The sequence below is a fragment of the Chaetodon trifascialis genome, chromosome 7 (genome assembly GCF_039877785.1).
Source record: "Chaetodon trifascialis isolate fChaTrf1 chromosome 7, fChaTrf1.hap1, whole genome shotgun sequence".
Lineage (NCBI taxonomy): Eukaryota > Metazoa > Chordata > Actinopteri > Chaetodontiformes > Chaetodontidae > Chaetodon > Chaetodon trifascialis.
The window spans coordinates 27,823,152-27,850,981 of record NC_092062.1 but is presented as its reverse complement, the minus strand read 5'-3'; the positions used below and the strand labels follow the sequence as shown (position 1 = coordinate 27,850,981).

Below are 27,830 nucleotides of genomic sequence, written 5' to 3'. Positions count from 1 at the left end.
ACAGTGGCTGAAACACTTAATCCTGTTTAATACCAGCATGTGTAACGTTTGCTGAACACCAGCCACTGTGACGATGGTACGACAGGCACAGTCCAACGGTAGCGCAGGTAGAGAAGAGTCAGCAATGCCGATCGCACAGCAGTATCTATCAAAAGCTGGTTAACATTAGCTAACATTAGCCACCATAAGCTACCAGTCATACCAGACCAAGTAAGGCTTTAGCAGCAAAACCCCTGACTGATGTTTCCCTCAGGAGGTGGTGGAGACCAAAACAAAGCTAAAAGAGAGACAGTAGCACATGGATGCTAATGCTGCTCTGTGATTAATGGGTGTCGTAATATGTCAGTGTAGCGATAGCCATAACACCCAAATATCACAGCTTCAGGTATAATTTTTATTTGGATTTTTAATGTCTAAACACTGAATTGTTTTAAATTCGGCCCGTCCTCGTTAAAAAGAGTAAATTCAGTGTCTTCTGTCACACGTTTAGAGTTCATTTCAGCGTGCTGTGCTGAGCTCTGAAACGTTGTTTTCCTTGTGTCCCCGCAGTGGTTTTGGTCGTCGAGCCTCTGCGGCTTCTTGGCTCTCCAGGCCATGCCTAAATTTAAGTAAACATCCCTACTCTGGGATTTCTTGCCCAACCTGGTTTAGATCACGTCAAATTTTTTAAACCCGGCAAATCTGCATTTCGGACTGAAATAATTTTCCTCCTGAAGCCATGGGCAGTTATCTTTCAAGACCAATTAACCCTCCGACATATGTTTCCCATATCCATTTCACATTTCCAATTACCTTCTGTTATTTTAATGGCTAGAACAACTGTATCCCAATGCCAAACTCAGACCCTGGATGTTTATTTCTGTGTTTATTTCCTGCGTGTGTGAAATTGTAGTACCAGGCTGTAATTAGAGGCACAACAAAGATGAATGTAGATCGGACACGGTGGACATGGCGTGCTATCCGGTTGCCTCACGTCACTCGTGTGCCAAGGCCGAAACTGAATGGAAAGATCAGGACCTAAATGTCCTGGTTCTTTGAGCAAAAAAGCTTTTACGATTCTTGGCCGGAGCCGGTCTTTGACTCAATTTGCAGCATAATGAAATTTCACTTGGCTCGCGTCTGATCGCTGTCCCCGGCTTTTGCATATGACAGAATTTTCCTGCCAGTTGAGACGTAAACTAGAGCCCAGTTTCTTTTTTTTAATCTCTTCCATTTGTTCTAATAAGCTTCTGATTGCAGATGATGGAAATAAGCCACTCAGCTGCGCGCTCCCCGAGCGTTTTTAGATATTTGCCTCATCCCTTCTCTCTAATCACAGAAAGGAAAACAGGTGGTTCGTACTCTCACACTAAATGATTGAAGAAGTGGCTGAAACAAAAACCAGGAGGCTCTCGACCTTTGAGCGCTGAGGTCAGTCGCATCGGCTGCTTTAGGACGCGGGTGCAGCAGCACTTTTGGATCCTGTAACAAGCAGAATATTTAACGTTTGCGTATCTCTGTCTCGCAGGAGCTGGACATCGTCCCAGATCTGATGGGAGAAAACACCAGGTATCTGTTAAAGGAGTGGAACTTCATCCAGGTTTCTGTAAGTTCCCATTTAGCTGCAACTTTTCTGAGATATGAAAACATGTCCGTGTAAATATTCATCATGTGTTTTAGCTGAAGGAGTGTGTAGATTTAAGAGCTTCTGGCATACTTCTTATCTTCATGGACTAAGATCTTACCTTAGCTCAACAGTCCTTATCTGGTTTTTGATTCTCCTGGTCTGCAGGTCGACCGCTCCTGCCTGTCAGAAGTGGAGGCCTTGCTGACGGATTTGGACGCAGCATATCGGGCTCTTCTCCACCCGCTGGTCATTATTTGGGTGAGTTGGCACGTGGATACTGCAGCATTCATTTTACAAAAAAGATTAAAGAGCCATGCCAGCAGCTTGTTGAGCTAAATGCTAACATGCTCACAGTGGGAATGCTAACATGCTAAAGTAATGCAGGTATAATGTTTACCACGCTCACTGTTTTAGTTTAGCCTGCGAGCATGCTAATATTTGTACAGCTGAGTCTGATGGGAAGTTTTGCAGTACTGCACTGAGTTTGAAGTGTTTTGACCTGATGATGGCGCTAGAAGAAAAGTTCAGGGATCACCAAAGTGATGGCAATTCACCCTGAAGGGGATCGTAAAGATCTGTTCCAAATGTTGGTGGTGTCAGTCAGAAGCACAAAGGTGAACCTCGCGGTGGCTCCAGATGAGGAGTCAGGATCAAAGTCTCTGAGATTCGTCACATGAGGATCAAGTATGTCTGTGCAGAATTTCACGGTAATCCATCCAATAGTTTCAGTCTGGACCACAGTGGCGGACCGGCCGACGCTCTGTGGCTGCGTTCACAAAAGCTGTGTTGCTAGAACGACTAAAAATCCGCCTGACGCTCTTCAGACTCCTGCTTCTAGCCTTTGCTGCGAGTCAGCTGTTCGTTGTGGTCTGAAGGACAGATTTGTAAAGCAGTGAAGAAGAATGACTGCGTAGATGTTTGGACTTACAGGAGCTCTTTCAGATCGACTGCACAGGAGCTCTGACGTGCAGAGCTACAGGAGAAATGTAATTTCTTGAATTTGTAAAAGCTGTTCTCGACTTTTTTAACTTGGCTCGGTGGACCAGAGCTTGTAAATGAGGCCAACAGAAGCTGGAAAGCCTGTTCTCCATTCTGTAATGTGTGTTTTAACCAAAAACCCCAACAAATCCAGTGTAATGAGAGCAAATGTCACACACGTTACTCAATTAAACCGCTGCCTTGATTTGTGTCCTTCACACGCAGCAGCTTTCATCAGTGCAGGGTCGGCTGCCTTTGTCACGCCTGAACAAAAGCATCTGTGTAAATCTCATTACTTCACTTCTTCTTCTGTGATTTTTTGCTCCAATTTATCAGCTGTTTATAAAGCACAGCAGCTATTCATGGAATCTGGAAAAGGAAAATGTACAATATAAAGTAAATATAATGTGTGATGTTTTAAATTGTTTCTGATAGTAATAGCTTTATTTCTAATTGATGATTAATATCTTTTACAAGTTAAGAAACTGCACTTATTGCAGATTTTTGTGTCTCCAAATAAATAAAAAAAACTTTGTAGGTTTACCTTCAAGTACAGAAAGGATGGGGAACATCCGGCTGTTTCAACTTTTCGATTTAAATTTTTTCTGTGATAAATAAAAATAACATAGAATAGTAGACGAGTACTTCCTTCCGAATGGTCCCTGAACGCAACACGCACATAGCGGCTACATAGCGACCAATGTGTCATCGATGACACACTTCAGGGCAACTGCAAAGTGGACGCAGAGTGTCGCATTTTCCAAGAGAAACGGACAAACGATTGTTTTTTAAAAGGCTCATCTGGAGCGTGGAGCCTGCGAGGATACAGTGAACGCTCTTCAGTGGAGTTTGGACGCCAACGAGCAGCTTTCACACGCCACGTTCTGACAGAGAAGAAGCTGAACCCTCACGCAGAGAGTTTGTGAAGGTTTTCCTTGTTGCTGTGGAGCTGCTTGCACCAGAAAAAGTGAAAATGTTCCAGAGTGTCTGTTTGTCTGGAATAATTCACAGAGATGAAGGAAAACCTGACGCAGAGAGCCAGTTTCTGTGTGATTTGGCTTTCGTGGTGAACATTAGCAAGAACCTCTCAGAGCTCCAGCAGCTTCTCAGCTCTCTGCGTTCAAACGTGAAATCATGTGAAGCGAAACTGGAAGGAGGAAACACTGAGCGTGTTCCCGCTCTGCAAGGACAAAAGAGAAGAAATGCTCCTTCAGACGTTTGGTGGGAGGTTTCAGGACGTGAAGTAAACAAAGGAACTGCTGTTTAATGTGGAACCTGCTGATTGACGACCTACAACGTGAAATCACTGAGCTCCAAGCTGCAGCAGCCTCCCTCTGCTCCATCTGTTTGGAACAACGTACCGCTGAACGCAAAACCGACTCCTGCAAAGACTCAAAACTGACAGACCTGAACCTGGAAAGCCAGCTGCGAGTAGCATCATCATCATCATCACTACCATCAGACGCCTTGCCAAAGAGAAGCAGCTCCAGCCATGGCGGAGGTTAGTTTGACGGCCTTTGTGGGATGTTAGAGAAACTGAAATGACCCCTGAAATGCGTGTTTGTGCACAGAGAGAAGTGTCCTGAAGGCTTGCAGCGGGGGAACATCAGGTTCACATCAGACCTTGAGTCTCCTTGAAAATCGACCCTGATGTCAGCGAGTGTATAAAGAGCTACTGTATGTCTGCGCTGGATCCCAAACACATCTCGCTATCACTTCCCACACTCTGAATGAACTTTTCTGTGCATGTTCATAAAACAGACATCTGGCACAGGACAGATTCGGTTTCTCGGAGACACATGCACTACAGGGCACGCCGAACCTTTTCTTTTTTCACGCCTGTGAAAACGTCACCTGTATTCCACCTCGGGTACCTTGATGAGCTCTGTAGCTGTTAGGAAACCCTACACCTCCCAGGAGAGCGCTGCGGCTCGGCCCGGCTTACTGTTACCTCGCTTCAAACAGCAGCGTCCGCCGCCAACGCAGCGACGCTGACCGAGAGCTCCCCGAAGGAAAAACCTCAAACAAACTGATCAAATCTGCTCCAAAACACTTTCAGTGTTTGCAGGGAAGGCCTGTTCGCCCCCTTTAAATTTAAAATTGACCTCCTCGGCTAACACGCAGAGCGAGCGCCAAAACAAGTCCAGCTAACGAGAGAGAAATAAACGAGAGAGGCCGACGAGATGTCACGCAGCTTTACTCCACTGAAGCCCGGCTCTCGTTTCTCAATGAGACTGGAACACACACACGCACACACACACACACACACACACACACACGGATTTACACGTGTAAACGCAGTCTGAAGCCGGGTTTTAGGGATCGACCACACCAGAACAAAAGCATGTCAGAATTCCCACAGCTGCTGGGCTCTGCGCCGCTCTGTTATCTGTCTGCTCTCTTATTTCTCTCTCTTCTACTTTATTGTTCTCTGTGAAGTTCTGCTTTGTCCTCTTCTGCTCTGCTCTGTTCAGTTCGACTCCAGACGGTTCAGTTTTAATCTGTTTTGTGTTGTTTTACTCTTTTCTTTTATGCTCTTTTCTGTCCTGTTTCCTTCTGTTCTAGTTTCTATTTCTCTGTTCTTCATTCTACTCTTTTCTATTCTTCTTCTTTTCCTTTTTTCTTCCACTGTTTTTCCGTTCTGTTCTGCTTTATGAAGTCGTCCAACTCTATTGTCATTTTCACCACATGCACAGGTCATACAGCACATATATTACTATAAATATAGAAACTAACAGATAAAACACAATAGATAGATAAAGATAAAACAGGACGAGTGTTTAAAAGTAGATACAGGTGTACAAAACTGCTGAAAAGTAATAGAAAATTAAAAGTTTCAGGGTAACTGACAACCATGTCTATGTATGTGTGATATAGTGCGAGTTAAAACAAATCATGAGAGCTAAATAATTAATTGATTAATCAGTCAACAGCCATCTTGATTGAACTGGAATTGTGGTATTTAGTCATCTATCAAACAAAAAAGGCTGATTCTCAAACGTGAGGATTTCCTGCTTCTCTTTATACATTATTGGATGTTGGACTGTTGGTTTTCCAGCATTTTATCAACTAAATCGTTTATTTAACACTTGTTTTTTCAGTCATTCGATAAAATCGAGTTGCAGCTCCACAGATTTCCACAAAACATGATGTAAATTATCCCATACTGATGAACTTTACCAAAGCAGAGTCCGTTGAAAAGAGGAAAACTGCATGGCTCTGAGGTATCGCTCAGCCTGCCTCCCCTGCTTGTCTAACCTGATTTCACGGTCACGTCAGAATACGTGTCAGCCGGGAAGTTGTGACTACGAGAAACGCGAAGCAGCCGCCGACTTTCACGGCTGTGAGAGTTGAGTCTCAGTTCACCGCCCGTTCTTTCCCACCTCTTTTTTTTTCAGCACATTGTTGCACGTCCACCCCGTCGTTTATCACAAGTCCGATCACATGGCAGTGATCAGCGGGGGGATAATTGAGTTTGAAGCGTAGGCGGCGGCCTCGGGGGCAGGCGTCCCAGCAGACCTGCCCGGTGGCCTCAGGTAGACATCCGTGCTTTTAGTTTGCACGTCCAAGATGTTAATGTGTGTAACTCAGTCAAGCAAATCAAGTCTGCGCGACTGTTTGATGGAGGTCACTGTTTGAAAGAAAGGCCGAGCCTCCTGTTGGTGATATTACCTCCTGATGTCTGTCACACATCTGACTGAGGCCTTCTACACTCATTTTTCCTGTTTGGACACCACAGACGAGGCTTTCTCTGTGACTGGCAGCAATACGTGTTTCAGGTCACTGTTCGGATTTACTGATGAAACTAAGTTGGAAGGATTACATTAACTCCAAATAAACAAAATCAATCAAAGCAAAGAGAAGAATTTTAACACAGCGGCTTTGTTTCAGCGATATCTGGCTGTTGTGTAAGATCAATAATGGACTCGGCCAAAGAGCCTTTCTTTTCCTCCTCTTCCTCATTCATCATGTCATCATCGTTTCAGTCGAGTGTTGTAGTTTTGACCTTCTTCTGCTGAAGTCAGGGAAGTCCAAGAAAAACAGAAACCGGTCAGCAGCTTTTACTTGGTGGTACAGAGGCTGAAAATGTTTGCAGTTACTTTTTTAAGGTCAGTCATCCTTTTAGAAAACAGAAGAACAAAAGTTCAAAAGCTATTTTATCAGAATGATCATCAGAGATCAGGAGAAGCTTGCCAGCAGGCGTAGATGTCTTCCTGCCAGCAGCAGCAGCTGATTTAAGCAGAAAATGTCAGATCAAGGAGTTTCCATTATTGATCATCAGATTGATTCATCCAGTTCATGACAGCACGCTAAATTAGCCACCGTGTAAATGAGTTGCTAACGTGGAGATGCTGTGGATGTCGCTGAACGGTGACGGGCTCTCACGTCTCTTTGTCTACGGTCTGCTCTCATGACGCCTCTGATTATTCTCCTCATGGTGGACTCATTTAAGTACCTGGGTGTTCACCTCAACCTCACCTCAATAAACTGGACTGGACAGACAACTCTAACGCCCTGTACTCCGGACTTTCTCTGACACTGTGGTGGCCTCTGCAGTGTTTTATGCCATAGTCTGCTGGGGAGGGGACAGCACGGACAGAGACAGGAAGAGACGGAACAAACTGAGCCAGCTCTGTCCTGGGATGCCCACTGGACTCCATTGAGGAGGTGGGGGACAGAAGGATGTTATTAGCCAAGCTGACGTCCATCATGGACAACTCCTCCCACCCCCTGCACCACACTGTGAGGACCCCGAGCAGCTCCTTCAGCACAAGACTTTCACATCTCCAGAGCAGGAAGGAGCGCTACCGCAGGCCATTCCCGCCCACAGCCATCAGACTGTATGACAGTGCACAATAACATCCACTCAAATGCAAGCTGTACTGATAACCTGATCACATCTCCCGTTTTTCCTCTGTTTCCATGTGCAATCGTCATTTTTAAATTACCTAAGTGTGTATGTATTGTATATATTGTAATTTTTTTGTCTTCTTGTCCTCTGACTCTGTCTTGTTGCTGCTGTAACGTGAATTTCCTCCACTGTGGGATAAATAAAGTCTATCTTATAATTCTCCCATGATCTTGAGAAATCAGCATTTAGTTGTCACGAGAAAACAAGCTTTGTTACCTCGAGGTAATGAGACGATTAACTCCCTCGAACCAGCTCTGATCAAAGAGCAGAACGTGTCCTGTGGATGCGCTTTGTTCTGGAGTGAGTGTGTCACGTTTCCTCGTCTGTGGTGGATTTCACTCTCTCATTATGACGAGCTGACACCACGAAACACTGACAGCTGAAGCTTTAGGTCACTCCAAACATTGAGTTGATCACCCCTTTAATCACCCCGGTAGACAAGCCTAGCGGCCTACTGTGGAGAAATGGTTTTAGTTTCAGCTCAAAGACGTTAATGTTTGTACTTCAATGAATATGAAATCCAAATGACTTCAACATTTTGGCTTCAAGAAGGTTACTACGACAGATGACACAGTTTTGATGGTGTTATTCACGCCATTGGTGGTTCAGACAGTCGGCATGGTGGCATCACTGTCAGCGGTCTCATGTGAACCAGCGTCCTGGAGGTCGAACACCTGCTGATGCTGAGTAATCGCTCTTCAAGCCGAGCCTCACCTGGCCACAGCCAGCGTCTGATTGATATTAAAGTTTATGTGTAGTAATTGCAGGTTTTGAGCAGACGGCTCGACACGTTTCAAACGATCCTCCTCATGACTGCATGGCCCTGCCGCAGTGTGTGAGGATGCGGTGAATAAATCTTATGTTTCTGTCACGGTTATGGAAATCGGCTGAGCTTTGGATTCTCTTTAGGAGGACATGGTAAGGTGAACCAGTGCGTCTGCATGATGCTCTAATTGCAGAAATAAAGCCCAGAGGCCCAGAAGATTTACAGCTGAATCAGGGAATCATCATGTCCTCAGACAGGTGTGTGTATCAGCCGCCCGGCGTTTACGCTCCCTGAACACGGCCTTAAATAAACAGGCCTGTAGAGTCGCAGCATGTTTGAACGAATGCTTGAACAATGAGCTGTAATTGCTCCAAAAAGGAGATGTAATTGCTGTTCTGGTAAGAGATCCTCACTATTGGCAAGCGTTTTCTGATTGGACGCGGTGGCCTTTGTTTTGATAGGTGCATTTGAGTGCTTCAGACGAGCTGTCTATCAGTGGGACGGCGGCAGAGCCAGCAGCTCTCATGGACCTGGCCTCGGCAGCCAAGCTCCGAAATGTCCTCCTCTATGGCGTCCAGCTGCGTCAGTCAAAGGTAAGCTCTCGGTCTTCTCCCTGTTTGTCTTTTGTTTCCTCTGAAGTGAACTCAGAGTTCCTGCGCTGTGCATGCAGATTTAAGAGAGGCCAAGCAAAACAGAATGGGAAATGTCTCTTAGGTGTCTCCTTCCAATGTCTTGTCATGCTTTTGCGCTTCAGGCGAAGTTGCTGTCTTTTATCACACGTCTTCATGTGTGAGTGCGCGCGCTCTTAAACAGGCGTATCTTCTTTGTGTGTATGCGCGAGCGGAAATAAATGTGCGGCAGCCAGTGCGATTGAAAGGGCGGGATGTCACCTTTTCACCTTCCGCCATGTGTGCTGCGTGCCATTGTTTCACCTGAATGTCAGCGGGATGAAAAGGATGCAGAGGTGCTTAAGGTGTAAAGCGTGTAGGCCCAACCTCCGCGGTTAAGCTGGGTGTCATGGGAATCCGCTGCGAGGCTCGCCAAGTGTGCGCCGGAGTCATCAGGGTGGATGCGGTTGACCTGAAATCCATAACTGACTGCTCAGTAATTACAGGATTATATAAAGTGGAATTATTCATCCAGCACGGTGAGAAATGTCAGGATTCAGGCTACCAAAGCCGTCAAGTCAAATCCCAACTTCTGGGCCAGATGTGCCGGGCAAACCAAAGACGAATGTTGAATATTCATGACGTTGTTGGCCCTAAATATGACATCCGTCATGATTTATGCTCATGACTGACTGCAGCAGCGCGATAAATGAGGCTTGTTGGCAGCCGCATCACTTCACAAATCATTTGTAAAAGCCTCTGTGCCTGAGGCGAGGGGATGTTTGTGCAGGTCGGGTTTATTCACTCCTGCAAAAAGAAAAGGTGAAGCATGAGGAGGAGGAGGAGGAGGAGGCCCGGCCCTCCGTGGTCAGCGAGTCGGCATCACGCGTCGGGCCTCGACATCACGCTAATTAAAACGACGTGCTTTGTGTTCTTGAGAGCGGAGCATGCGATACGCTGCTAGCTCACATATGAGTTTGATTCAGCTGTCGGATGTTGGACATCACGGTTTTCCCCTGAATTATGGAGAATAATGCTGTTAATTAGTCATCCTGCCTCAGCTCCTCGGAGACAGCAGAGGAGGGAGCGGACGGAGATAACGCGTGTTCCACCATGACAGAACGCTTTCGTTATTAGACGGTGGAGCAGCATGATATAGAATATATAAATCACCGTTAGCTTTGTGTTGTAATGAGGATAATTCCTCCCAGATGGCCTTGTTCATGTTTGTGGAGACGCCTGCCAACACTTCCTGTCAGCCGCGCAGTATATATGAATATTGCTCACAAATTCAAAGTTTGTTTTATGTGTTTGGCTTTAATAAAAAAGACCTGACAGCAGGCAGTAATGCACACATAGCGAACATTTTCAGGCAATCAGGCTGATTGGAGAAAGATGCATTAAATCTATGCGGATGGCTTGTTTGTGCTTAAAAATGCATTTTTTTGTTCCTCTGTTTTGTTTTTGTCCTCAGTATTTGTTGATTTAATGAAAGCATGAAAACCATAAACATCTGAAATGACGCTCCGACTATACGAGCGATTTCTGAAAAACTCTTAAAATTCAGATTTTCAGCCCGGTCATGCGAAGGTCAGAGGACGCTCAGGTTTTCCTGTTTGGATGTCTCAAAGCGTCTCTGCCAGGGAAGCACGCTGAAAACATTTAGCTAAGCTGTTTTAAACACATGTTCTTCCTGTTTGATTTGACAGTTCGCTCTGTTTCAACAAACATTCACTCACATTAATAAGATGCTCGCTCCAATGTCGCTTAAGAGAAGTGTTTATCCGTCCAAATCCAAGTTTGTGAGAGTGTGTAGGTTCACATTTTTTACTCATTTGTGTTTGTGTGCTTACTGTACTGTACTGCATTCAGCACTGAGTGGCTCAGTGGTCCACGTCAACACAGTTTAGGGCTCTGATGCAGTTTAACTGTGTTTGCTCCATCCTTGTATACACAGGCAGTGCAGGAGCAACAACATGGCAGGTGGTGAACTTTCTGTCTCCTCTCAAAATGACTGAAACATAAACTGGTGCTGATGGTGGTACGACGTCCACCATGGACGTCCAGTGCGTGAACGTCACTCCGGCAGGAGAGACGCTCCGTGGTGAGCCAGGACTTCATGACTGAACTAATGAGCAGACACACTTTTATTTTTCTGACTGTGGACATCTGATGTTTTCGCGTCACATGTGATGAACAAAAGCGTTAAAACTAATGAAGACTGATACGTTTAGTTTGATGTGGGGCGGCTGAACTGACACTGACTGGACAGAGGAGTGAAATATAGATTTGTCAACCAGTTATGGCAAGCACGTGGGAAATTAACTCAATGGGCTTCAATCAGTCATTGTATTGGTCTGAACTTGTCTTTCTGACGTGATGTGATGCAGCCCAACACTAAACTGTCTGCAGTCACCACAGTGGCATCAATACCAACTCCAAAGACATAACTGCTGAGGTCAGTCTCACTGGCAACAGCAGCTGCAGGCGAAACAAAAAACATGTGAACTATGACCTTTACTGTGTGTGTGAGCTGCTGCTGTATGCATGACCACCGCTGAGCTGCTCTTCAGGAAGTACTTAACCCTGAACTGCTGCAGCAGAGCAGGTCAGACCGTGTTTGTACTGGCAGCTTCCAGGCTGAAAGTGTTGAGCTGCGTCCAGCAGGGACGTCCTGCAAAGACGCATCGATGCTCGGCCGTCCTGGTTTAAAAAGTTCCCAAAAAACAAAACAATTCTGTGACTTTGAGAGGAAATCTTATTTCACTTTTTAAATAGTTTAATTGTTTAATGCTTGATTATCCACAAATAGCAACCAAAGTATGCGTTTTTGGAAATACACATTATTTTTTTGGAAGATGGATGCCCGTCTCATATCATCTGAAGTATGATGTTGGAACCTGGACTCAATTAGCATCAAAGCTTCAAAGTCAAAAAATATACCTGCCAACACTCATAAATGTTGTTAATTTACATAATGTACCTCGTTTGTAAGTCCATGAACAAACACAAATATAAAAACAAGTCGTTTTGTTTGGAGTTACAAGCCTTAGCTAAGCTAAGCTAAGCTAATTGAACCCTGCTCCATACTTAGCACACAGATACCCTTTGGTTAAGGTTCAGGTTGGACCATTCCCTAAAAAAAGTAGCTTGAAACATGAAAGCTGGGCTGCATCCTCACCACCACAGTCACACATTATTTTACAATCTATGGATGTCTCACTGTTTCCTGCATTTGTCCTGAGCTCTGATCACAAAAGCAGAATAGCTGCAATGAGCTGAATTCACAGGCTCATGTCTAATAACAAATACATGCATGCAGCGCTTTCTGAGATCTGAAGTCATCGTGGCGTCTGACACGATCACCACTCGCAATACTAATGCTTCATCATCAATAAAAAGTGAGTAGTTGAAATATCAGGCAGCCGTTGTAGAAAAACTGAACTGGGTAAATATTATGAGAAATGTGCTCAGTTGTGACCTGGCATCAGTGAGGCTCTGTGTCAGGGAGTGTCTGCGGAAAGCTAAGAACAATATTTGTGCAGTCAGAGAAGCTTTCTTTTCTGGATTTAACGGCAAGGTTCAGCGCACCAGTACTGCGACACGCTGCCAGTATGCAGTGCTTGAATATCTGAATCCTGTAAACGTGTGAAAAAAGAAAAGTAGAGTACATCCTATTCCCACGCCTCTTTTTACAGGCATTTTTCAATGCAAATAGAGTTTAGCAGCTCTTATGAACCAGACGAAGATTAAAGTTTGAATTATAAGCCATGGTTTTGACATTTTCTGATGCCTTCACATTGTCACCAACAGTAAAACAAGGTATCATCAATTCTTCTTCATTCAAACCCTTGTTAAAGATAATCTGCTGTAAACCCAGATTCCTCTTTGTTCCTCCCTGAATGATTTCATCCTCTGCTCCGACTGCTTGTTGTCAACTGCACACCAGTCAGAAGAACAACTGTGAGAGCATTTAAGCGTCCCTTGCCTCTCGTTACGCTTCACTCTGAGGAATTATTGGACGCACCCATCTCTTTGGAAAAGCACGGCCATTTGGCTAATTGAATTTTAACCTCTGACAGTTCAAATGCATGAGCACATGGAACTGAGTTCATCGCAGAGAGGTTGGGAAAGCGATCCACCTCGTCGACCTTTACTGATGTCTTCTTGGATAAAAAGTGGACTCTCTGAAACGAGGCCTGACTGTGGTCTCACATTATTCAGTTAACGACCGACCGCTGAGGCGCAGTGCGTCCAGAGGCATGTCGCCATGTAAGCCACTTCGCTTCGGCAAGAGGAGAGAGTGAAATGGAGTCGCGGACAATGAGCGGCGGCCTCTCTGAAAGGACGCGTGATCAAAGCACTTCTCTAGAGCCTTTTTCCGTTTGTCTCGGTTACCGCTCTGAAGATGCCCACAAGCCAAACATCAGGTGTGATAATGTGTGAAAACCTCAAACCGATCTGAAGATGTTGGCTGAGAATATGCAGACACCGGATCCCCATAAACTGACACGATGTTGTGAAAACGGTGACGGTATGCGCTATCAGTGTCTGCAGTGGCGATAGGAAGTGTCATTGGATCCCTCCTCGCACAGGGTCCTGGCGACTTGTCATCTGCTGAAAAGGGAGTTGTCACGGTGATATATGGGTGTTGTAATCCCTGCAGTGAGAGCCCTGATGTTTACCCAACCCCATATTTCCTCCTCCTCAAAGGGCCCAGACCGGGAATCCTAAACCTGAGAAGAGATTAGCCAGCCGGGAAGAAAAGAGAGGGAGAGAAAGGAGAAGAGGGAGGGGAGGGAAGAAGAAAAGGAGAGGACTCTATAGGTCTATTCTCCTCTACCTGTTCAGATCTAGGTCTGAAAGGCAGACAGGTGAAACCGTACACGACCCAGAGAAGCTCTTGCTGTGACACTCGTGAAGATGTACCCTCGCCGGGGTCAAAGGAGCTCGGCCAAGGCCGTTGGCTCTGTGGTTTCAGCACACTCTCGGCTTTTCTGCAGCTAAATCCAGCAGCAATCCTCTGCTCAAAGAGCGAGTGGCCTCAACAGGAAGTCTGATTGATCCGACACGGATTCATGTCAAGGCGTCGCAAACCGGAAAGTTGGGAAACCACCAGTTTAAAGATCTCAATAGTGAAACTCATGGTGGCGCTAAAGAAGGCTGCAAAATTTGTGGGACTTGGACTCAGCCTTTTAGTAGATTTCACTGTGTAAGTGAATACTTTGGCCTGCTGGTGGCGCTGGGTGAACTCATCCTTTAGGGACCGTAAAGTCTGTACGACATTTAATAGCAATCCTTAGAATAGTTGCTGAGATGTTTCGGTTGGAACCAAAGTGGCGAACCAACCTGACATTGCCATCCCTTCAACCAGCACGGCTAAAAAGAGCAATAAACGTCATTAACAATCAGGTTTGACTGCAAAGTTCCATAACCGAAACCTGGTCTTTTAGTTAATTCCCTGAAAATAAATCACATGCTCCTGGAGGATTTTCGAAACGAAGCGCCAAGGGAAAATGATTTCTCCAGAGGTCTTTGTCCACGCTTTTTCTCACACCACATCTGTCAGGTGACATCTACACCTTATCCTGCTGAGGTCCAACAAGGCAGGCAGGTGAAACCCACACAGGCCACTGAGGCTCTCACTGTGTCACCCATGTGTTCGCACCCCGGCAGGGGCTGTCTCAGCACACTCCCGACCTTTCTCCCAGTAAATCCAACAATTGTCCTCAGATGAATAAGCGACTGGTGTTGGAAGCTTTAACACACTTTCGTCATCCAGTTTCTCAAAAACGAGGAGCTGTCTCCATTCAGAGACAGATGTGATTAGAGAAATCACATTTATTAGCCTCTTTGGCTCGTTCAGGTCGACTGACAGCCAAGGAGATCGTTTAAGTACGGAGGAAAGAAACGCTTTGGATATTAAGTTGCTGTTTTAGAAGTGATGCTTAACTGAACGAACACTAGATAAGTTAATCAAAACACTGCAGAAAGCAGCACAGATAAGAAATGACGTGGCGTTTCATGAAGCTGTTTTTGGTTAACCAAACAATTTCTCCGGGAGAGCCAACAGATCTGGCGGGTCTTCCTCTCGATCCGCCGCACTTAGCGTCAGAATAGAAGTCCAATATCCACCCTGCTCCTTCACACAGTTTCACCCCGCTGTTTGCCTAAGTGCTTGTCTTGGTTCTGACAATTATGTCTTTAAACTTTATCTAAGATCCCCCTGGAAATGTGGATGAGAGCACTTGGCTCCCTCGGTGGGATCCTGACATCTCCATGCAGACAGAAGCCCGCGGATGGTTCCCCTCCTCAGTGATGTATTTGTGGAGTGTGAGGGTTGGAGCCCTGGGAGCTGGGAGAGACTCGCTCTGCTGCAACATGTGCAGGATATCAGGCTTGATCTTCCACGCGGAGAGTGCTCCAGATGTGTGTCGGTATGTGTGAAACTTGACCGCTGGAGTTTGGCTCGAGGAATTAGGCATACCAAAGCTGTGTTTACTCAGCTTTGATATCTTAGATTAAAAAGACCAGCGAACGCGCTGTTTGGGCTGATGTGACTTGACGCAGGCTCTTACAGACAATTTGGAAATGACATACCAAGAGAGAATTAGTGTTGCAAACACACAGCCTTATGGAAAATTAACGTAAGCCAGCTCTTCACAATTAGTTTGTAAACATTCAATCACTCAGTAAGGGTAAAACATGCGCATGTGTTTGTTTTGCCACTTCGTTTTGAGTCGTTTCTGACCACCCACAGTAGTCCTGCTTTGAGTTTTCTTCCAGGGATTAGGCTCTCATTTAACAGGCCTCATCAAAGATTGTTTTTGTGGTGCTCACCTTCCTGCTCTGCTTTTGCTTTTATTTGCTGGGACCTCTCGGTACACATGCTTGTCTGGTTGGGTGCGGTGGAAAATAGCTGTGGAATTGCACACAGCGTATTCAGACTGGGGGAAAATACCACCAGATGCCCCAAAATGCCGGTGAAGCTGGTGAAACTATCTGCTCCTCCGCCCGGCTAAACAATCAAAATTACTTCAATAATACAAAAAATTTACATCCACATTTGGATCTGCATCTGCGTCATCATACATGTGGTAACAGTCGATCACGCTGAGTGGCTGCTCATGGCTGTGATCTTTGGAAACTCCCTAAATCCTTTACAGGAATATTACAGCTTTGTTTCAGTGTGACATGCAAAATTTAAAATGATTCATAGCCGAGACCAAAGATACGATGCGACAGCTCACACCTAATATGGGCATGTGCCAGTTTGACAGCGTCACACTGGCAAGAATGTGTCATCTCCCAAATCTGATTGGATGGGATTTGCATGGTTGAAAGGTCACAAACCAAACAGAAAGTGGCCACATGGTGGCGCTCATTAGCCCTCACCAAACCGTAATCGTTTAGCTGGATTTTACACTTGATCCAAGCAGTGGCGTTGCTAGGGTCTCTTGGGGCTCCAAGCAAGAAATCCCTGGGGCCCCCACCCCACCTGTGCATGCCGCAAAAATTTGTTTTTTGCACACATAAATGCACAATTTCTGGGACATTTGAGATGAATACTGAAAAAATAGATTAGTGGTTTTCAAAGTGAGTTCCAGGGAACAACAGAGGTCCCTGAAAGCCCAGGCCTATCAATAATCTTTGTTGTAAATAATTGGCCGGGGGCTCCAAGCAACTGCCTGGCTTGCCTGTCCGCAAGCCCCGACCCTGGATCCGAGGGGATAAACCACTGGCGTAGGTTTTGATTTATAGTTCGGCATCGGATTTCAACCTCTTACACAGCCCCTGCAACAATAGATGGGTCTATCATATGTGATGAAATGTGGCCGATTCACTTCAATTTGTGATATAGAGCAATGGTGGGCTCCAAACAAATCACTGGAGTTACATGGGGGTAACTTCCATTTCGCTGGTCGTGTTGGCGTTCATTCATTCAGTGTGATCGCAGTGAGCAGAGGGTTTGTACTGGAGATGACTTTGTAAAGGTGAAGAGAACTGAGACTTTCTTCAACTTCCTTAATGTGCTCACTCTCAAAAGTCTCCACCAGGATAAGAAAGATGGAGGAGAAAACACAAGCAGCCAGTCGCAGTTGTTGTTGTCTGCTTGGGGCATCTCCGTAGCAGCTGCCGCCTCGATGTGTGGTTGGGTTTTTGAGGAATCTGCGGTGAAGCTTCTGCGCATGGAGCTTCACTGAAGCCCCTTAATGCACCGCCATGAATCAAGCTTTTGTTTGTTGGCTCACAGCCTAAGTTTCCACAAAATTTTGGAAAAATAAACCGGACCGAATCGGACTGAAAGCATAACTTAAGTGGAGGTAATGACCAGCTAAGCTGTCTGGAGGTTGGCCCCGGCAGGACGGTTCAGTGGGCTGGTAAAGAGTAAAAATGGCTGGCTCTGGGAGTTGGGCCCTGAAGCTAAAATCGAATTTCCTGCTCTGATGGAAACCCCAATTGGAAGTTTTTAAAGTTATAAATAACCAGATTTCAAGGTAGGATTCAAGAACTTAAACCTGCTCTTGTATTTAATGTCCTCAAATGAATCTCACAGTCATGTGAAAATGATTTTCCTCAACAGCTTCTCATAGCAGTCCCTTCTTGTTCTCACACTACATCTGTCAATCCGCATGGCCGGCCACATCCCCCCGATGTTTAGTCTGCGCTGCACCGATATTTTGACAGCACTACAGAAATACAGTGTTGCACCTATGTTTGTATGTTTGGCTCACCGCCGGCAGCGATTGCAATCTCGCACTAGTAAGGATGGAAGCGAGGGCACTGAGCCTTGGCCGGGATGTGTGCTGCTGAAAACCAGGTTGTAATAAATGTCTTATTTGTGAAATATTACTGCACCTGCACCTGACCTCAGATGGCCTGGGATACGGACTGCGTTTGGCTTCCCCGGTACGGTGTAAGTGATACAGGGTGATAAGTAAATGAGGCATCTGCGGAGGGTGTGTGTGCTTTTGGGGCTCTCTCACCGCATGTGGGATTTGGTATGTCCCAGCTCATAAATCCCACCCCTGCCTGCATGCTTTCATGCCTCCTCAACTAAGGACCCATTGTTCTGCTTACTGTTTTGAGGTATGTCTTTCGGTGAGATGAATTCAAACAAAGTCGTCTCTCAGCAGAGCTTGTTGAAAAAGTTCTCAGTGAGGGGATCCAGTGGAGGGACGGGCCCCCTCCATGTCCCATTCTGAGCAGGGTTTGCCTTCTCTGAAGAGGGTCCACAGAAGGAGAAGTTGCACATGAGACGTGACGAACAAACTGCTGTGTTTGCCCAATGGACGCCCCTAGACAGGATATTTTGGAAACCTGTGTTGAAAGAGCTTCGCCAGTGTACCATGAAAGGCTTGTGTGGCAGCGATTGTTCTCTCAATGGGGTCTGAAAAGCAGTTATCAATGCAGAAGTTTGCCTTTTCTATGGCTGGAAAGTCTGAGGGAAGTCGCAGCCACACAAAAGTAGGGTGGGATACAGACTTATTCATTTTCCTACATTACAGTCTCTTTCAGATGAAGTGAGGCAGAGTGGGAACGACACGGGTATCTAAAAGACAGACACTCCGGCAACGACGCTGAATACCTCAGCAAAATTCAATAAAACACAGTCCCCGGACACATGTCATCTGCGAGATGTATGAGGTGATGCTCATGTCGCCGTTGTCTTCGTCAGCTTCGGCTCGAAGTCTCTCAGCTTTTCATTTTTAGATTTATGTCCGAACTTGAGTTGTAAGCATGACGCATAATCTGAGCGGTAAATATCAAGAGATTTAATTTTGTGAAGGTTTTCTCTCCTCGCTGTGGTCTTTGATGCACATTCAAACGTCTGAGTAAAGTTTGGCCGAGTTATTGATCGTCTTTGATTGGTTCCATCTCAGCTAATCATTGATTCTCTGTCCCTTTGTCTTATGCTGTTCTCCAGTCAGTTCTGGCTCGTTAATGTTTACCATTACTGAAGAACTGTCCTTAAATACGTCCCTCTGACCTTACGTTGTTTCATATTTCCTTCCCTTTTCTTTCCTTTTCAAAAAAGAGAAATGAAGTTTCCACCAAGCAGCAAAACTCAAATTTAAACTATTCTTTCTTCATAATGACCATTAAAGCTACAGCAGGTTGTGTCTTTTAGATGCATTTTTTTTCTTCCTAACAGCAATCAATAAATCAAATGCTCTGACAAAAAAAAGGGAGAGGATGCGATTTTTCTGGCCTCCTCCTGCTGGTGTCTCCAGCGTGACCAACTCCAGGTTCAAAAAGTACCAATCGAATGACTTTCATGTACAGTGTACAGGAATTCTTTCTGTTTTCTCCATTATTTTGGTACAATATCTCTTAGTTTATGCTTCCTTCTGTTCTTTCTTGAGCCCACCTGAAAGAAAAATGTCCCTAATCTAGCGGGCTAAAGCTAGCATGCTAAACTTTAACACTCCTTTTAATAGTGAGGATATATTTTGCTGCTAATACTCGTTTACTTCTGCTTTTTTAATCCCACTGATGGCACACCACTGCGTCAATGCACACCAGAAGGTTTCAGGAGAAGTTGCCAGGTTGGACTGGGACATTTTACTTGTAGTGGAGTATTTGACCTTGCTGTATTGTTACTTTTACTGATGGATTTGAATACTTCATTGTCTTCACCTTCTTCATTGTATCAGACGAGTCTATGAGTCTCCAAAACTATGAACAAAGCTTCAGTGTGTCTTCACAATGAGTACTTTCAATACTTTTAATAACTGCTAAGAAATACTAAGGACAATACTGTTCATAAGCTTGAATAGTTTCTTCCACATTTAGTACTTGCGATACTTGTGGATGTTTTATATTTAATACTTGTTTACGTCTAGTCGCTGGTGGTTAAGTCGTTAAACACTCGTGCTTTGCAGCCCACAGATCTTTATTTCAAATTCTAGAGGAGAACCCAGCGTTTCCAATGAGTCCAAATATGTCAGACTGAACTTTGAGGAAAATATGTATAAAATGATGCACGGGACATCTAGAATTTTTCCAGCCATAAAAACATGGAGTGTTGGCTTTGAATATTTCCCTCATATAGCTCCAGAGAACAGCTGGAACGAGCTGGTAAAGAATCTGCAGTATATGATCCAGTCAGAGGAGCTGCGTAATGGGAAATAAAACGAGGATCTTGGCTGTTAAGGAGTAAAAGATTTAAATGCAGTGCTTTTACTAGTAGTGCTGTATTGTCCCCCTGTGGTGTTTCTGTGTTTGCTGAAGGATTGGAGCCATTCTTCATGGTATCAAATGAGTCTCTACAGGACGGGGGTGGTGTAAAATTCGGGGCTCTAATCAAACTTCTGGACTGGCCAGTAATCGGACCTGTTGCCCCCTTCTCTCGTCGCATTGTAGCCCCAAGCTACTGCCTGTCTTCAGTGATGCACGGTGAGGACTAAGGGCAGCAGGACCATAATACCCGCTGTGGGACGAGCTGTCAGAAGCCCTGAAACTCTATCCTCTCTCAGACCAAAGCACGGGGTGTTTTTAGTAGTGTTGTATCACTGGGATTCAACACACAGGTCATTTAGGGATAGTTTTTCTCAGAAATTACTTCATCTATTAAAGAGCAGAAGTCGGAGAAGGAGTAATGCTCAGTGCAGTTCATGTTAGGTGGTGGTTTAAGCTTTTAAGACTCCCAGAGTGGAGAAGGCTGTCTGGCCTTCGTGCGAGTACTGATACTGCCCTCAAGTGGATGCTCCAGCTGTCTCGTGTCACAGGCAGAAATACAGTGAGAGTAAAACATTAGGATGATGAAAAGAGCCCATAAAAACTTTCTAAATGCTCTTGGCCACCTTGGTTATGGTAGCTGGTGTGACTCTTGCAGCTCTTTCCAGTTCTCTCGGCTCGGGCTCTGCGCCAAGCTTTTCCATACGCTGTTTCTCAATTAGGACGCGGCGCTCTTGGCATTTCATGAAGGGAGCAGAAGTGGAAGCCCTCAGCAGCAGCAGCAGCAGCAGCAGTCCTCAGGGCCGGGGATGTCGGGGAAATGACAGAGGCATACAAATTGTCACTGTTAAAGGTCCTAATTGGCTGAAACCTTTAAGCATCAAAGCAGGCTCGTCTTGTGTGGCAGAAGTGCTGCTGCACGCTCCTTTTAGATGGAAAGCTTGGTTGCAACTGTGGCATTTAAGTGCAGAGAGAGTTTGAGGATTGCTTATTGTGTGGTCCGCCGATGCCCCCCCCCCCCCCATTCCCCCTTTGCCCTGCGTTTCAAAGACCTGTCGCCTCTCGGCTTGTCAAAATCCTCCCTTTAAACAGTAAGCGAAAATAGAAGCTAATGATTGAAGTTCCATTCCATAAACTTGTGGTCGCAGTTTGGAATAACAAGGCCATCGCATGTGTTTGTGCCTTCATACACATGGGAGTGATTGAGGACATTTTGCTTTTAGTCACTGCCCAGTCAGACGATTATATACTGCGTTGTTTATGTATTAAAACAATCCTGTCACTTAATTTGGTAATGGGACTTGTCTCTTGGACTGGAATCCAGGCTCTTGGTGCATGAGGTAAAAATAAAAACTGAACTCCCCTAAAGTCCCCAGAACTCGCTCCATCTATGACTCCTATCCAGTGGTATGTTCCCCCTGGTACCAGTTCATACATTGTTTGCTAACAGTCTCTATTTTTAAATGTGAAATCTGTCAAGAAACTATATAAATGCCATCTAGGCCACCAAGGGATTGGATGCCGCAGTAATCGATGTAGCAGAGACTCGGCTGTCAGCGGAAAAAAAGCCTCTCCAAATGTAAATGTGTCACTTTCCCATTTAATATGGCATAAATTACTGGTGATAGTCCTTCCACTAATGTGAATAAATGATGATACTTTTGGCTGGGAAATCCTTTAAGTGAGGATTTGTGGCAGTTAATCATTATAAAGTGGAAAGCGAGGTCCCCTCACATCTAATAATAGTAGAGTGAATCTCGTAAAAACAAGCGCTCTTAAAATAAAAAAGGATGACTGGATGCTGACTGCACTTAGACTTTGGCTCAGAGGACATTTCTGCCTTTGGAACGCATGGAGATTAATTCCAGACTATAAACAGGTGAGAAGTACCTATTAGCTCAAATGTTTCTATCAGCCAGACTGATCCGCACCTCAGAGGCTTCAGGTTGTATCTCACGTCTGCTTCAGGACACCACTCCACTTCTGTTTGTCTGAGAAACACTCGGCGGCGAGCGCTCGCTAACCAGTCCCTCCATGTTCTGCTGGAGGAGACGCTGGGACCGAGACAGTGGAAAACCGTCTCCGTCAGCGCTGGAGGACATGGGCTGTGATGATGAAGGTCTGGAGACGTGCAAATCCCTCCAGGATCACGTTCCACCTCTTTGTGTTTGTGTGTGTGAGGGAACGCACACACATTCCCTTTTCATGCGTGTTTGCGTGCCCGTGACAAAGAACCGCTCGGCTGCTCATTAGCGAGCTTCGTGCCGGATGGTCGTTGGTGGAAAGAGGAGACGCAAGCCGAGCGGGGTTCCACCCCTGGCGACGGGTCAGGAGGGGCACCGGCTCATGAACTGCAGCTCCTCCCTGAGCGCCGATCCGTCGCTTCACGCGCTCCTCACCCTCGAGTCATATAGATTTCAGCCTGAAAGCGGTCAGATATGCAAATGTCCGCGCAGCCTCGGAGTTTGTTGCCGCTCGGTAACTCGAGCCCTCTGTCGTGCTTTTTTCTCCACCACATTTGAAGCCTGAGTGGCAGTTGTGACTGCTTAAAGCTGTGCCACGAGTCAATGAAGAGCTCAGCTCGTATTTGCGTTCCACTGTGCGAGCAACTACTTGATTTAATATTGCTGTTTTATGAAGCGTGATTCATATTTCAAAGGCCTCATATCTGGAGTGGAAATAATTCAGCGCTCGGGTTCAGACGGGCTTAAAACTTTGATCCTCCCTGGTGATCTCGTGCTTTTTCTTGTTTTCTTGAGCACAAACTTTTGCTCTGCGGTAAGAAAACAGACCTCTGTAACAGAGTGGTTGGCTGAGGCTTAACGGCCGGAGCTGTCTTCAAGATGCCCGAGAAACCCGCAGCTCTCATGACTTTCCCACAATCCTCATCAATGCGCTTGGGTGGTAATCAGCCGATGATCGTGTTCATCGTATTTATCATCCTCGAAGCTCCTCCTAACACGTGTAACATCTCAAATACTTTCCATGTGAAGATGTAATTGCTTTTAGATAACAATCGGGGGAATGCTTTCATCTGATTGCTTACGGTATAAACAATGATAAGACGCAATTAGACCCTGCAGGAGCACTTGGGTTTCTTGTTCCTCGTGTGTTCCTGAGGACATGTTGGCTCTCGGCTGCAGTTGTTGACTTCTTACAGATGCACTGGCCCATCTCCTCGTCACCTTGTATGAACGATCGAGCCACAGAACGACGACTCGGGAGCATCGTAAAGAAAAACAGGAAAGCCTCGCTGTTTTTGCTTCACTCCATTTCCTTTGATTCTTCAAAGGTCCAGCCAATTGTAAATCTGAGGCCATATTAAGAAAAGATTGTGGATGCGGACACAGAATGCCTCTGGAGCTCATTCAAAGCCGTCATATTTTCATTGTATTTTTTTCTCCTTCCCTCGCGTTGCTTTAATCAACGAGAAGCCGGAGTCGCCGATCTGTGCTCTGGTCCAGTCCCCCTTCAGTCTGTTGGTGTGGAAAATCCATGTCATCTGACTCCCCCCTCCGCTGGTTCTGATTAGGGAGGAGGGCTCCGGGAGTTCTGGGTCCGGGTCCCTCGCTCCCATTAACCACGGTCAGGCCTGATTCCACGCTCAGCGCTCTCACACCTCGTCACATTCGCGTCCTGCACTGTTCGGAGACGTTAGGCTTTAAGACGGAGAGAGCACAGTGAGAGAAAGCTGATTTTCCTGCTTTTGATCACACGAGCAGCTCCAGCAGACACATAGTTGTCATGCAAACTGCATTTGGGAGCCAGATATGAAGATAATGTCGAATCGGATGTTCCAGATCGCAGATCGTCGTTGTTTTAGTGGAATATCTTCGTAATATGTTTTCATGCTCCATCTGTGGATGTTAGAACATTAAAAGCTTTGAGAAAAGCCCTCTTAAGCCTTCTTAAATTATTTTAGTTCAGTCTAAGCAAATCTGCCTTTTGAGAGCTGGCTGAGGAAGCTGGTCGGGGTCGGAGCGGGAAGGGTGTCGGATCGGTTGGTGTTTTTCTGGAGAAATAATACAAGTCAGATCTAATCCCCTTTTAAAGGATACTTAAGATTTATTACAGCTCGGAGGAGATGTTTTGACGTCTCACAGCAGGAAAGCACAAGTGGAAATAAACGTGTTAATAAAGGCTGCGTTCCAGTTCCTGGTGCAGTTCCAGGCCCCGCTGTGGTCCGGCCCGGCCCACCGACCGCGTTCTCATGCACGAAACAGTCTGTTTTTTCAGCATTTCTTTCAGCTGCGTTGAGATATTTGTGCATATCTAACATGTCTTCAGTCTCTCATAGTGTTGTGTTTCTCCTTCCAGACAGAAATGTGGGTTTTCTGTTGTGCATGCGTCTCTACCTCAGCCGTGCAAACTATTAGCTGGTTGGCTTGTTTACAGCGCAGAGCTGGCTGTAAACAGGTAAGCGGTCGTCACAAAGTGCAGTAAAAACACCAGCTGAGGTGCATATTCTGCATGTACTGTCAACACGTCCAAAGAACGCTCCTAAAACCTGAATGATAGCGACGCATCCCACGTCTTAACTGGAAAATACTACATCTGGAAAAAGGCCAAATTGGGAATATCCCAACGAAATATGCTGCTAACATGAGCAGTATAAAATTCTGAATATTGTCATATTCGCAGTAATAATGGAAAATAACTGTAACATGGGAATGTAGTCACTGTTCTGGTTTACAGGAACACCTGACCGCTTCTGTGAGAGCACTCACTTCCAGTTTTACCCACAAAGTGGGAGATAATTTGGCTAAACTGCCTCTGAACTAGCTTTTCTTAGCCATCCCACCGTGTTCCCGGATCTCCACAATGGACAGTTTGCTAAACCTTCCAGCAGACATCAATCATACGTGAACTGCAGCGTCACAGCCAGCATATCGAGCTGCTGGCGGTGCGTTTGGAGCTGTAATAAGACAGATCTGTCATTTTAAGAGTTTAGAGGATGATATCTTTTGTCTTTCCAAAAGCAAAGCAAGAGAAAAACATTGTTAGCATGTTCAGCTAACTAGCTTACTGCGCACAGGAGTCACCTCGCATTCCCTCCCAGGCCGAAGAGCACATTGTTAACTGTGTGCATTATTAGTTTGAGGGGTTACAGTGAAGTCCTCTTCCTGCCAAACCTCAGAAAAATGCACCTTTACCTTTGTTTTTTTAGCACGACATCATGTACGACCCTGATTCCAAACAAGCTGTCACTGATAAAATATTGTGACATTTACTTAATTTAAAGTTTCATTGATTTGAATCTGATGCAGCAACACGTTTCACGGACTTGGAAAGATGTGGTACACTCCAAAAACACCTGTTTGGATCATCCCACAGGTAAACAGGCTCATTGGTAACAGGTGAGAGGATCATGATTGGGTATGGGAGTCGATCACGAGCGAGGACGGAGCAAGGTTCACCACTTTGTTAACACATGACTGGATGAACGATATCACCGCATGGACTCAGGAACGCTTGGTAAAGCTGTTGTCTGTAAACACAGTTTGTTTGGAAGTGATTGCTCTCTGCTTTATTTATGTTTAGGTCGTAGCATGATTTCATGTTTGTATCCGTCAAGCGCGTATTTAGGAGTGCTTTGACAGGCATAGCAACGATAACCAAGGGACTGAAAAACAATCACTGGAAAAATAAGATCCAAGATGTGAAAAACCAAACTTTAACTTAACATGTAAGTGTAATATTTTAGGTATTTGAATGGAGAGCTGAAGTTCATGAAGCTGTTTGCTCTCTGTCCTCTCTGGGACGTATAGCGGTTTATTCTATATCTTTCTTATATTTTCTCCCTCATGCATGCTGCTACATCAAAAGCTCGTCACAAGCCTTATTAAAGTCCACGATCCATTTATGAAAAAGTCCAGGTAGAGCGTGAAGCATAAATCTACGTGAGGAATGAGCCCGTGGTTAAAGCTCCTTGAACTGCAGCCCCTCTGAAAGATGGAAAGCAGGTCATTCTCAGGCCTCATCAAGGAGCTAAATCAAAGTCGGGAGTGGCTGCAGCCTTAGGAGTGGAGTCAGGGAGTGAAAACCATTAAAAGCGCATTGTGCAGGCGGTCTGCAGAGAAAAAAAGAAGAAAGAGACACAGAAGAGAGGAATCACGAAGGCCGAACAACCACAACAGTGAAGCTCGCCTTTCAGCAACAGAGCGACCCTTTGGCCTCCTTTTGTCTGACGTGTGGTTCAGCGTAGATCTGTCCAATATCATGCATCATGAATCTCAAAGTGGCTCTCATTGGTTCACAAGCTTCAGAGGACTCCACATTAATACAGATTTGTGAGAAAAAAGAAGAAAGTGGCTTAATTCTGCGGCGTTTCTCTTCCCCCTCCTCGGGAAAATTGCTTCCGTCTGTTGATTGAACAAACCGTAAAATAAGACGGGAGTCACGAAAATCCTCCAGCAGATCTGGTGATTCTTACACTCAGATTAAATGCGGTGGATTCAGAGTGCCGCTCAGCGTCTGCTGTGTTTGTTTGACCTTAAGGCCGACTGGAACAGGATTTCTCTCCCGGGAGGGGTGTCAGTGTGGGGATATTTTTAGGAGTGTCGTCATTTTTGGAGAAAACAGCAGCTGATGCTGAATTTCGATGCTGTAGCTCCTCTCTGACAGGTCTGTTTCTTACTTTTTATTACAAGTGGAACAACATGCGTCCGGTTTAACCTTGTTTCCCTCAGTGTGAACCAGCTGCTAATGCTAACTGGATGCTGCTGGCAGTCCCTCCAGCTCAAACATTTGGGTGTTGTTCTTGTGTTGTTAGCGCGTCTGTCTGTGATATGACGTTCTTTAAGTGACCTCCCTGTCTCTCCTCCTCCTCCTCTTCGTCTCTCTCTCAGGACGCTGAGCGCTGGGAGAGGTCAGTGTTGAAGGTTGCTGAGATTGCGTCGGCCCTGATCCGGGAGAAGAGCCCCGCCCTGATTGGACAGCTTCTGCAGGCCTGAGGGGAAGCAGCGCCAACAGAAAATCCCCTCGGTGTGACTCATGAGCGCCGCGGGGATGGGATAGTGAGGCTTGTTCATCTCTTTATTGATTACAGGAGGATTAAAGGGATATTCCCACATTTAACTGTTCTGCTTCCATGATGAGAGACCAACAGGGAAAAAAGGAAGTGTCACAATTGAAGCAGCAGACACCGAGAAATCCTGACTTTTAGTCCAAAGTGTGGGTCGAACTCCAGAATCCCAGTGTCCTACACTTCCCATAATGCAACTTGCACTGAGTCCACATCTTTCAAACTTTCTGCTAGAAGTTCAGTCATGGCAGTGAAAAGTTAATAGACAATGAAAAGTGGGCATTTGTCCACAGACAGCTGGACGTCGTATCTGGAGTGATGTCAGCTCCTCTGTTGTGTCACAGGAAAGCAACTGAAAACGATGCTTGTTAAAAACAATAAATATGATGTAATAAAGGGTTTTTTTCATATTTCCTCGTGTTCTTTTGAGTTTTATTCAGAAATCTTAATCACAAAATATTCAGATTTCACCATCAGACCCCGACAGCAGCAACAGATTCCAGGTGCGAAGATTCCTCATCGAGCTCTTTTCAGGAAAGCCGAACGAACCGATGACCGACGAGCTGTGAAGTTCCTGATTGATCGTCCATCAGTCCGATGGTCCGCCACGCAGAGGAGGCTCCTGTTTCCTGCAGCGAACCAGCTCTGAAACCACCAACATGACGATGAAATGAAATATCCTGATCCCCTTTAGCCTTTGTCCAGAAACATTTATTTGAGCTCATTGGCAGAAAATGGATTTATGACATGTTTTA

The 27,830-nt window shown here is 45.5% G+C and overlaps 1 protein-coding gene across 1 annotated transcript in view; it reads left to right on the top strand.

Moving 5' to 3' along the window:
• Positions 1–27,484, top strand: part of crppa (CDP-L-ribitol pyrophosphorylase A) — a 46,787-nt gene extending 19,303 nt beyond the window's left edge. Inside the window, exons 7-10 of the mRNA XM_070965612.1 lie at positions 1,508–1,585; positions 1,772–1,864; positions 8,724–8,855; positions 26,900–27,484. Of these exons, the coding sequence (XP_070821713.1) occupies positions 1,508–1,585; positions 1,772–1,864; positions 8,724–8,855; positions 26,900–27,004 (408 nt within the window). The 3' untranslated portion in view covers positions 27,005–27,484. The remainder of the gene's footprint in view (positions 1–1,507; positions 1,586–1,771; positions 1,865–8,723; positions 8,856–26,899) is intronic.
• Positions 27,485–27,830: the final 346 nt, after the last annotated feature.